General features: G+C 45.9%; 2 protein-coding genes across 3 annotated transcripts in view; one reads left to right on the forward strand and one right to left on the reverse strand.

Annotated features, from left to right (window-relative positions):
- Window positions 1-1,538: 1,538 nt before the first annotated feature.
- On the reverse strand, window positions 1,539-2,283 carry Scand1 (SCAN domain containing 1). The gene is made up of 2 exons (XM_031372485.1): window positions 2,196-2,283; window positions 1,539-2,098 (listed from the first exon to the last, which is right to left on the reverse strand). The coding sequence occupies exon 2, from the start codon at window positions 2,038-2,040 to the stop codon at window positions 1,612-1,614; it is 429 nt and encodes a 142-aa protein (XP_031228345.1). The 5' UTR covers window positions 2,041-2,098; window positions 2,196-2,283; the 3' UTR covers window positions 1,539-1,611.
- Window positions 2,085-11,509, forward strand: part of Cnbd2 (cyclic nucleotide binding domain containing 2) — a 67,895-nt gene continuing 58,470 nt past the window's right edge. The window contains exon 1 of one of the 2 annotated variants that reach the window (XM_031372484.1): window positions 2,085-2,484. In XM_031372484.1, the coding sequence (XP_031228344.1) occupies window positions 2,227-2,484 (258 nt within the window). In that variant the 5' untranslated portion in view covers window positions 2,085-2,226. The remainder of the gene's footprint in view (window positions 2,485-11,509) is intronic. The other variant, XM_031372483.1, reaches the window with a different exon arrangement.

Consider the following 11,509-nt stretch of genomic DNA (forward strand, 5'->3'; position numbering starts at 1 on the left):
TGCTCTCAAGCAATATTTGCAAAACATGCAAACTTCTGTATCTGGAAAAATAAAAACAGGTTCTTGTTGCTATGTGTCAGTCACATTACTGAAGTATAAAAGGTTGTAGTTTTTGTTGGTTTAGTTTGGAGGCAATGTCTGACTGTATAGCCCTGACTGGCCTAGAACTCAAAAAGAAGGGGGGGTTGCAGGGAGGGAGGGCTTGCTCACAAGCTTGCTTTACTCCAGGGAGTTGACATCTTTTGTTTGTTTGTTTTGTTTTGCTTTGTTTTTTTGAGGCAGGGTTTCTCTGTGTAGCCCTGGCTGTCCTGGAACTCACTCTGTAGACCAGGCTGACCTTGAACTCAGAAATCTGCCTGCCTCTGCCTTCCAAGTGCTGGGATTTAAGGTGTGCGCCACCACCGCCCGGCAGGGAGTTGACATCTTGTGGAGGAAGTTCATGAGAGGCTAATAAAAGAGAGGAATAGGAATTGGTAAGGAGTCCCGAGGTGTCTTTTCATGATATGCATTCAATCATGACCACTGGTTTGTTTTTAAGGTCATGAACCCTAAATAGTTTTAGGCAAAACATTTCTCAAATGACCAACACATATACATAGAAAGCCAGGAGACCCTGACCCATAGGTTAAGGCAAGGAGAAAGATGCCAAGCCTTTTCAATCCCTTTCACAGGGCACTCACTAAATAGTGTGTGTGTGTGTGTGTGTGTGAGTGTAACAAATGTGAAAGATGATAGGAGAGGGAGAAGTTAAGTGGACAAGTGGAAATTATGTAAAGTACACATGAACTTCTCAAAAGAAAAACTGAAAAAAAGACGTTCTCAAAAACACTTCCCAGGTAATCATTGGAAGATGAGGTTATTTCCAACAAAATTACTGGGAAAACAATGTGTTGTCCAGTTGTATTGATTCCAATTACTGATCTTTAAGCTGCCAAACATAAAGTGAAACGAGAGTTCATTTTTCTTGGTAATATCAGTTCTCTTGCTTGAGTTTTGTTTTGTTTTTGAGAGGGTCTATTACACATAACCCTGGCTGAAACTCACTATATAAACCAGGCTGACCTCAAAACTCAGAGATCCTCCTGCCTCTGCTTCCTGAGTGCTGAGGTTTAACGTTTGAGCCACAACAACCAGCTAAACCAAGCATTGAATAGGGCCAGTTATTTTATTGCTCAGCTTCCAAACCACTATGTACAGCTAGCTACCTGCTGAAACTTGGATACTAGACAGTGTGAGGCAGAGGGTAGACTAGAACACTAGACAACAGAAACCTCATTAACAAGGCCTTTTGCAAAACAAAACTCAAGCAGGTTTAGAAACTGTGGATGTGGTCTAGATCTAGTCAACAAGGTGAGAAGGGAGAGATTTCCCCGCCTAAGGGCACAGCTCCACGCATCCCCAGTGGTCCAGGAATAGCTAATAAAAAGCCTTACTCTTACAGATTCCCAGAATCCTCTGGCTATCCGCTGGGAAGGTGGGCAACAAGTTCGTAAAATAAACCCAATAAATAAAGAACGTACACAAGACAAAAGACACGGGAGCTGTCAAAATTCAATTTTTATTAACTTGGGGTAGGGTGTCGTCAGTCCAGGGAGCCCCAGGCTCCGCCGCTCAGCCGGTGATGCGCACGTCCGCGCGGCGCCGCAGCCGCCGAGCCCGGGCCGCCTCGGGTAGAATGGCCTGCAGCTGCTCCTGTACCAGCATCTCCACGATCTGCTCCTTGGTGCGGATGTCGGGCCGCAGCCACTGGCGGGACAGCTCCCGCAGCTGCCGGAAGGCTTCTCGGGGACCGGCCGCGTCCTGGTAGCGAAACTGCCGGAAGCGCTGGCGAAAGGTCTCGGGGCCGGGCCGAGAGGCTCCGGGCCGAGGGGCGGCGTCAGCTTGCGGCGCCGCGTTCAAAGCTGCGGGCGCGCCGGGGAGCTCCGGGGCCGGGGAGCTCACAGAGTCGGGCTCCGGGGCCCCACAGTCGCCGGCTCCTTCCGGCTGCTCGGGCGGCGCCGCGGGGCTCTGAGCGGCCTGGCTGGGCTGCGGCGCCGCCATGACTACGGCCGTCGGTCGGCGTCACCCTTTGTTTCGCAGTTACGCGCTTTGTCTGCGTCTGCACGAGAATGAGGTAAGAGAGACCCGCGGAAGGGCAGAGACCGCGCACCGGCGGAACGCGCACTCAGGACAGCCCGCGGGCGAGCCGAGCTTACCTCTGCCAGCGGAGCTCCTCGGTGGCCGGAAATGCACCATTCCGTGAGTCCGGAAGCCGCGTCCCCTACAAGTCACGTGAAACTTGAGCTGGGGAAGTCCCTTAGGCTGTCCGCAGATGCCAGCTCTTCATCCAGTAAGGATGGCGGCACTGGAGAGTCCCCATTGGAGCGGAAGGAGAAGACGGACTTGAGATCTGAGTCGGAGTCGGATTCCAGATCGGGGGAAGAGGAGAAAGAGGATAAGATAAAGGCGGAGACACTCCAACCGAAGGAAAGCCCTGGCTTTCAGGTGAACTGCGCCTGCTAGGGCAGATGCTGGCCCCTACTTGACCAGGCTCTGGGGGTAGCGCTGATAGTCCTGGGTAAAGGATGGTGATGGTTGGGCTAGGGGATTGTCAGAGCTTGGGCGGATGACCTGAATGGGACAGCGGGACAGAGGCTCCAGCTACTTAATAAAAGAAAGAAAGAAAGAAAAGACCTCACGCCTATAATCCTAGATCTAAATAAAGGCCACCCCTGAGCTATAAAGTGAGCTGAGACTCTCAATAAATACACACGCATAGGTGTCGCCTGCATAGGTGCAATAGATCTCACTTTATTTTGAGGATGACAAAGTATTTGGGGCAAGAGTCTTTAGAGTTTCCTGGCCCAAAACAAATGCTCAGACTTTTTGTCATTATTTTTGCTTGTCCTCGAAAACCAAGAGAAAATGATTCGGTGGGTACTACTTTTAACTTTAAGATTAATAAATGGGGGGCTGGAGAGATGGCTCAGTATTTAAGAGCACTGACTGCTCTTCCAGGGGTCCGGAGTTCAATTCCCAGCAACCACATGGTGGCTCACAACCACCTGCGATAGAGTCTGATGCCCTCTTCTGATGTGTCCGAAGAGAGCAATGGTGAATACATAAAATAAGTAAATCTTGAAAAAAAAAGATTAATAAGTGAACTGTAATTAACGATGTCCCATATGGTGGCCTTTAGCTTCATGTATTTACAGAACCTTTGAAATGTAAATACCCCGAAATTGAGATGTATTATATTGTAAAATACGTACGTGCCTGTGTAGGAAAAGAAAAAGGTTTTATATTTAATACATATTTGAGTATGTTACATAATTTTGTATATATGGGGTCAAATAAAGTACATTATTACATTTTACCTGTGTCTTTTTACTTTTAAAATAAAACTACTATGAAGCTGGTGCAGTGGTGGCTCACACCTTTAATCCCAGCACTTGGGAGGCAGAGGCAGGCGGATTTCTGAGTTCGAGGCTAGCCTTGTCTACAGAGTGAGTTCCAGGACAGCCAGGGATACACAGAGAAACCCTGTCTTGAAAAACAAAAACAAAAAAAAACCCAACTACTATGAAAATTTTAAATTACACATACAGTTTATAGGGTTTTTTGTTTTTTGACTAGCTGCTGTCTAGAGTGTTGAAATCAGCTGTCTGGAAACATCTTTTCAGGCCTTCTTTGCTTTAGCACCCCCAGCAGTGAATAGCACCCACCTCACGGTTGCAAAGTGGAGTAAATAAAGCTCTGGAAAAGACAAAGCTTTCAGAACTAGGGAGATGGCAGTTGGTAAGGATGCTTGGAACCTCAGGTGATGGGATGAGATGAACGTGGTACCCATGCTTTGTGAGTCCACAGTTCTGGGCAGCCCAAGCATTTCCTTCTCTGTTCCGGAAGCTTCTAGCCTCCAGACAATCTAATCTTCCAAGCTGACTGACTTAATTCGGCTTCTCTTGGCTCGTGACTGACTTGCTCTGCTTGGCCTCATGCTAACTTCGGCAATCTGTTCTAATCTTCTGGCTTGCTCTGTCTTCACTTGTCTACCTAGTTCTTTCTGCAACCTGTGTCTGTAAAATTGTCCTGATAAGCTGTCAGACACACACCACACCACCACACCTGTTTTCCCTCTCTGTGCTCTTAAGTAGTCTCTTTTCCAGTGCTGCTCTCCTGTGAGTTGGGCATATCTTATCCCTGACTTATTCTGTCAATCCTTTCTCTGATTCAACACTTTGCTTTAATTAGATGTTGCTTTCAGGCCGAGCCACTTCCTTCTAAACTAACCTTCCTTCATTGTTAAAAAATTAAGATTATGTACTAAGGAATTAAAGCCGGATCACATGGACCTAAAAGGCCTTTGGATGGATGAGATTCCCTCAATGGAGCAGCCATGTTGCTGGATTAAAATTCTACAGGTACTTGCTGTGCAAGCATAAGGATCTGAATCTCCTTGTACCCAAGTAAAAACCAGGCATGGCTGGGATAGCCTACAACTTTAATGGTGGGCCCCGGTAGAGCTCAAGAGCTGTGTGGTTAGCCTATCCAGTATGTCCTTCTAAATTCAACTGGAGACCCTATCTCAAGGCTATGAGGAGAGCAATAGAATGAAGCACCCACTTCTGGCCTCCACACACACCTGTACACGCACATAGATGAAGCACACACGTCTTCATTAGGTCAGGTACATTGCCTTCAGCCTCTGAGCTACAGTTGCTGCTGTTTTAATCTATAAAATAAAAAATCTGGATGCAAGAACTTAGATGGAAAAGAGAAATAGAAAGGAAAGAACGTGACTGTGGTTCCTAGGCACCGTGGAGGGGAAGGTTTGTTGTAGATAACAGGGAAAGCAGAGCCAGAGTCAGGTACCTGGGAGAGTCCAGAGGGGACATCATCCTGAGGCGGTGACGAGAGGAGGGGAAGGCAGAAGGGAGAGGGGAACCAGGTGCCATAGCCCGGAAAACCAAGGTACAAAGCTGGCAGCTAACCAAAATGGCTGGATGATTGGGGGAAGTGCAGCCCAGCCACTGGGCTGTAGAGTTCAGGGTAGGCGGCAGGGTATACAAGCCAGGAGGACTCTGTAATAGGCAGGGGCTGAGGGATGCTGGGAGAACCTGGACTCCAGGTTCACTTTGACCTGTTACATAGGCAAGTCAGCCATCTGTCTCAGGGTTTGAGACATAACAGAGTTAACCTAATGGAAGTTTCTGTGAAAATGCAGATGGTGCCAGCAAAAGTGTAATCTCTGACAGCCCCTGGCAGACGGTATATTCAGTTTGACAGCTTACTCCCAAATAAGTTTTGTATCTCCATTTTCCAGAAAGGGACAGGGGTCCTGTCTTAGTCAGGGTTTCTGTAGCTGTGACAAAACACCAACACCAAAAAGCCACTTGGAGGAAAAAGGATTTTTTCAGCTTACACGTCCACATTGCTGTTCATCACCCAAGTCAGGACAGGAATTCAAACAGGGCAGGAAGCTGGAGGCAGGAGCTGATGCACAGGCCATGGAGGGATGATACTTTTACTGCCTTGCTTCCCCTGGCTTGCTCACCCTGCTTTCTTATTAGAACCCAGGACCACCAGAACAAGGATGGTACCACCCACAGTGGGCTGGGCTGGGCTGGGCCCTCCCCCATTGATCTCTAATTGAGAAAATGCCTTAACATCTGGATCTCACGGAGGCATTTCCTCAACTGAAGCTCCTTCCTCTCTGAATTGATGCAAAACCAGCCAGTTCAGGTCCATAGGATGGGGTTTTAGTCCTCCTTGCTGTCCCTTTGAATTCTGTACAGGGATTGTGTTACAGCCCTGTAACAACCATTAGGACAGATTTCTTTGTTTTTTTGTTTGTTTGTTTGTTTGTCTGGGTTTTTTTTGGTTGTTTGAGACAGGGTTTCTCTGTGTAGCCCTGGCTGTCCTGGAACTCACTCTGTAGACCAGGCTGGCCTCGAACTCAGAAATCCGCCTGCCTCTGCCTCCCAAGTGCTGGGATTAAAGGCATGTGCCACCACTGCCTGGCTATTAGGACAGATTTCTGATGATCATCTGGCGGGTCCTTGGAGAGGATGTCTCCCCAAGAGGTACAAAAGATGACCTTGAAAGTTGCCACAGGGACTCTTCTGGATTTTTTTGTAGTTGCTGATGTGTAAGCTTAGGAGACTTCACACAAGTCCAATCTGGACTTGATGCTTTTTCTTGCTGGCCACTCTAAATCTGCATTTCTGTCAGGTGATCAGCTTCCTTTCACAAGATACTCAGTCCTTGTTGTCCCCATTCTCTGAAATAGAATGGCATTTGCTATTGCCTAAGTTGTTTTCCTTTTCTCTTTTCAGAAGTGGAAAGGGTGGGGGCTCTTGTGTTTGCTAGACCTAGTGGCTTCAAATTTCCTTCTGCCTGGCTTCCTGGTTTACTACTCTATATTAACAACAGTCGTATTCCCTGTAGTGACAGGCAGTGTTCAGTACTAAAAGAGCCTGTCTTGGACAGGGTTTCTATTCCTGCACAAAACATGACCAAGAAGCAAGTTGGGGAGGAAAGTTTTTTTTTTCAACTTACATTTCCACATTGCTTTTCATCACCAAAGGAGGTCAGGACTGGAACTCACACAGGGGCCAGAGCTGCCTAAGAGTTTGATGCTTTGGCTTATAGCTTCTCTGCAAATGGCCTGTGTGGCACCTGCTGGGTTCACTCACAGCTCTGGATTTGTTTTTTTTGTCTATAAGCAGATTGGAGTTGGTGTCTGCCTCCTCAGGTCTCAATAAAGGTTGGAGAGGTAATGCAGGTGAGGCCTCCCTACGAGGCATTTACTGTGCTCGTTTGGGGATTTTTTTTTTTTTTTTTTTGGTTTTTCGAGACAGAGTTTCTCTTTATAGCCCTGGCTGTCCTGGAACTCAGTCTGTAGACCAGGCTGGCCTCGAACTCAGAAATCTGCCTGCCTCTGCCTCCCAAGTGCTGGGATTAAAGGCGAGCACCACCACCGCCCAGCTCATTCAGGGATCTTTCATTGAGCAGTGGCCCATTCAGAAAGCACCTCCCCTCACCACCCTCCCAAAAAAAAAGGGTGTCTGTGTTTGGGTCAGTATTGCTGTGATAAAACACCATGACCAAAAGCAACATGGGGAGGAAAGGGTTTATTTTGTTCACAGTTCCACATGACAGTTCATCATTAAAAGCAGAGAGAACAGGAACTCAAACAGGGCAGGAACCTGGAGGCAGGGGCGGATGCAGAGACCATGGAGGGGTGCTGCTTACTGGCTTGCTTCCCCTAGCTTGCTCAGCTTGCTTTCTTTAAGAACTCAGTACTACCAGCCCAGGGATGGCACCACCCACAATGGGCCCTTCCACCCTTGATCACTAATTGAGAAAATGCCTTACAGTAGGATGTCATTGGAGGAATTTCCTCAAGGGAGGCTCCTTTCTCTGATAACTCCAGCTTGAATCAAGCTGACACACAAAACCAGCCAGTACACAGCCCAACTAACTGCAATAAGGAAGAGGAGAGGAGTCATGAAGGGGTTGACTGCAGAGAGCTTCCCGGAGCTAGAGATATGGTTGGTTAAGGGGGAGTGGGTGCACACTTTAGTCCTAGCACCCAGGAAACAGAGGCAGGCAGATCTCTTGAATTTGAGGCCAGCCTGGTCAGCAGAGCAAGTTCCAGGACAACCAGGGCTGCACAGAGAAACCCTGTCTCAAACAAACTAAACAAAAAACAGTGCATGGTATGGTTGCTATAGTGGCCAGTCCTTTAATCCCAGGACTTGACAGAGGCAGGTAGATCTCTGTGAGTTTGAGATACAAATTCTAAGCCAGTCAGAGCTGCATGGTGAAAGCCTGTCTTCTTTATTTTCCTGTAGTAATTGTTTCGGAGCCCTCCTGCCTCCATGATGCTAAACTAGGCCCAATCCTGGAAGCTTCTAGCCTGTGAACAATCTTACATAGGCTTAGAATGTTTTCAGCCTCTGAGACTTACTGCTCAATGAGCTTACCCTTTCTATTCTTTCTGAACTCTATTTGGTTCAACTCAGCTGTTCTGGCTCAAACTCTTCTCCAAGAGGACTGACTGATTCTGGCTTCTCTCTCAACCTCTGACTTTTTGCTCTGCTTGGCCTCAAACTAGTTTGGGCAATCTGTTCTAGTCTTCTGTCTCCTTCTCATAGTCTGGTTCATTTTGTCTTCATTTATGTCTAGCTTACTCTCTCTCTCTGCAACCCGTTTCTGTACCACTGTCCCAGTAAAAACTGCCTCTTCCTCTCTGCACTGTCCCTCAAGTTGCTTCCCTTCTCTCTCTCTCTCTCTTTGTGAGTTGAGCATATCCTATTTTGTCAAATCTTTTTCTTATCCATCACTTTGTCTGCTACTCAATTAGACATTGCTTTCAAACATGGGTGTTTCCTTCTACAAACTTTACCTTCATTGTTTGGGATCTCTCTCTCACACGCACACACACACATTTCTATATTTTTTTGAATTTTGCAGATTGAGAAGTTGGCGACCCCAAAGGTGCAAAGTTGGAAGACTATCAAAACCATAATAAGTATCTCCATGAAGAGGGAAATTTTAAAATGCTATTCCAATGTTGTTATCACATCAGCCCTTTTTGTTATAATTAGATTTATATTGTTCATAGGAAAGGCTCTTAAATCATTAATTTCTTAGCTTCTAACACAAGCCCCAAGTCTCAGTAAATCTTCTATAAATATTGACAAAATGAAAAACAGTCATGGATTCCTGTGAAGGGAGAGCTTGAACATAACTCCCTGGCTTTTCTAGAGCTTTCCACGTGTCCTACTTAGCACTGTCAACTCAATGCAGCCAACAATTAGCTGAAGAAGTCTCAGTTGAGTGTCTTCTCAGGTTGATCTGTGGGCATGCCTATGAGGGATTGTCCTGATGGCTTTAGTTCATGCAGGAAGGCTTAGCCCACTATGGGTGGTCCCATTCCCCAGACAGGTGGTTCTGGACTGTATAAGAAAGTTAGCTGATGGGTTAGAGAGATGGCTCAACAGTTAAGAACAGGTACTCCTTTCCCAGAGCACCCAAGTTCAAGTCCCAGCACCTACATAATACATAAAGTGGCTTAAAGCCACATACAATTCCAGCTCCACGTTCTCCAACTCCTCTAAACTCTGTGGACACCTCCTGGGTCCATATACATATGCAGGAATATACACACATTCACATAATTAAGAAGAATAAAAGTAACTAAGAAAAATCAGCTTAGCAAGAATCAGAGGGGGCCAGCAGACAGCATTCCTCCAAGGTTCTGGCCTTGAGCTTCTGCCCTGATTTCCTTCAACAAGGGACTGTGACCTGGAATTGTAAGCCAATTTAACCCTTTCCCGTCCAGGTTGATTTTGGTCAGAGAGTTTTAGCACAGCAACAGAAGGAAACTAGGGACATACCATGTTAGGGACTGTGGGCAGGAAGCCTGGTGCTCTCTTTTTTTCTTTAACTTTTTTTTCTCTTTTTCTTTTCTTTTCTTTTTTTTACTTGCTGGGTCCCATAGCTCACCTATAATCCTATCACCCCATTGGCTGAGGGAACGGTATTGAAAGTTGAGAGACCAACCTGAACTATATAGTGAGACCCTGCCTCAAAAAGATGTAGCAACAAAACACTTCTTATTTAGAAATTAATATAGATTCATAGGAAGTTGCAACAATAGTAGAGAGATTGTATTTTTTAAAAAGTTGATCAGCATCCTAAAAGTTTATTGAATTTTATCTCATGTGATTTGGTATGAGGTCAGCCCTTAGAACTAGAGTTATGGGCTGGAGAGGTGGCTCAGCGGGTAGGAGCACCAACTGCTCTTCCCGAAATCCTGAGTTCAATTCCCAGCAACCACATGGTGGCTCACAACCACCCGTAATGAGATCTGATGCCCTCTTCTGGTGCATCTGAAGACAGCTACAGTGTACTTATTTATAATAAAAAATAAATCTTAAAAAAAAAAACAGTTACAAACAGTTGTAAGCTGCCTTGTAGGTGCTAGGAATTGAACCTCGATCCTCTGGAAGAGCATCTAGTGCCCTTAATGGCTGAGCCATTTCTCCAGCCCCAAGAAATTGTATACCTGCCGGGCAGTGGTGGCTCACGCCTTTAATCCCAGACTTGGGAGGCAGAGGCAGGCAGATTTCTGAGTTCGAGGCCAGCCTGGTCTACAGAGCAAGTTTGAAGACAGCCAGAGCTACACAGATAGACCCTGTCTACAAGAAGAAAGAGGAGAAAAATAATTAAAAATTAAAAATTAAGCCGGGCAGTAGTGGCTCACGCCTTTAATCCCAGCACTTGGGAGGCAGAGGCAGGCGGATTTCTGAGTTCAGCCTGGTCTACAGAGTGAGTTCCAGGACAGCCAGGGCTACACAGAGAAACCCTGTCTCGAGAAACCAAAAAAAAAAAAAAAAAAAGTTTTAATTTATTCTTTAGAATTTACTTGGATCAGAGCCCTCAGGATCTAACTGTCCTTAGATAGGCCATTTCGTACACTTAGATAGGCCATTTCGTACACTTAGGTAGGCCATTTCGTATACTTAGATAGGCCATTTTTGTACACTTAGATAGGCCATTTTGTACACATCCAAAGTTGAGTTCCTAGGCAGTTTTTGCTGTTTCAAATTTTTTAAAGTTATTGTTATTATTATTTATTATTATTACTACTATTACATTTTTCAAATTTTTATGGGGCCAGGTGTGGTGCACACACCTTTAATCTTTGCATTGAAGGCAGAGGCAGGATGGTCTCTATATGTTTGAGGCCAGTCTGATCTGCATAGACGGTTCTTCCTTGTCCCAGAAAGAAGAAATTATTGAGTATGGGTATTATTTTACCGGCAAGTTTGTGGGCGCACTATGTGCTTATCTTGCCTCTGGAAGCCAGAAGAGGGCATCAGATACCCTACAACTGGAGTTACTGATGTTTGAAAGCCACCATATGGATTCTGGGGATTAAACTCAGGTCCTCTGGAGAGCAGCCTGTATTAAGATACTTTTATGTTATCTCTCCAGCCCCTATTTTTATTATTTTAAATTATGTATATGTATATGTGTATACATGAGCACAGGTGTCCACATAGGCCAGAGACATCAGATCCCTGAAGATGGAGTTACAGATAGTTGTGAGCCACAGGATACAGAGGCACCAGGAACCGAACATCCCTAAGAGCAGGGAGTGCTCCTCCCTAAGAGCAGGGGGTGCTCCTCCCTAAGAGCAGGGAGTGCTCCTCACTGCTGAGGCATCTTTTCAGCTCCTAGATGTTTCTTTTCTCTTTTCTTTCTTTCTTTCTTTTTCTTTTTCTTATTTTTTTTTTTGTTTTGTTTTGTTTTGGTTTGTTTTGGTTTGGTTTGGTTTGGTTTTTGGAGACAGGGTTTCTCTGTGTAGTCCTAGCTATCCTGGAACTCACTCTGTAGACCAGGCTGGCCTCAACCTCACAAATCCGCCTCCCTCTGCCTCCCAAGTGCTGGGATTAAAGGCGTGCGCCACCACCGCCTGGCCTTTTCTTTTTTTAAAAGTTTTTTTTTTTTTTTTTTT

This window comes from Mastomys coucha, unplaced genomic scaffold (assembly GCF_008632895.1).
Source record: "Mastomys coucha isolate ucsf_1 unplaced genomic scaffold, UCSF_Mcou_1 pScaffold15, whole genome shotgun sequence".
NCBI lineage: Eukaryota > Metazoa > Chordata > Mammalia > Rodentia > Muridae > Mastomys > Mastomys coucha.

Excerpts from the sequence above, each read along its gene's own strand:
- Scand1 (XM_031372485.1), bottom strand. The coding sequence starts at position 2,040 with ATGGCGGCGCCGCAGCCCAGCCAGGCCGCTCAGAGCCCCGCGGCGCCG.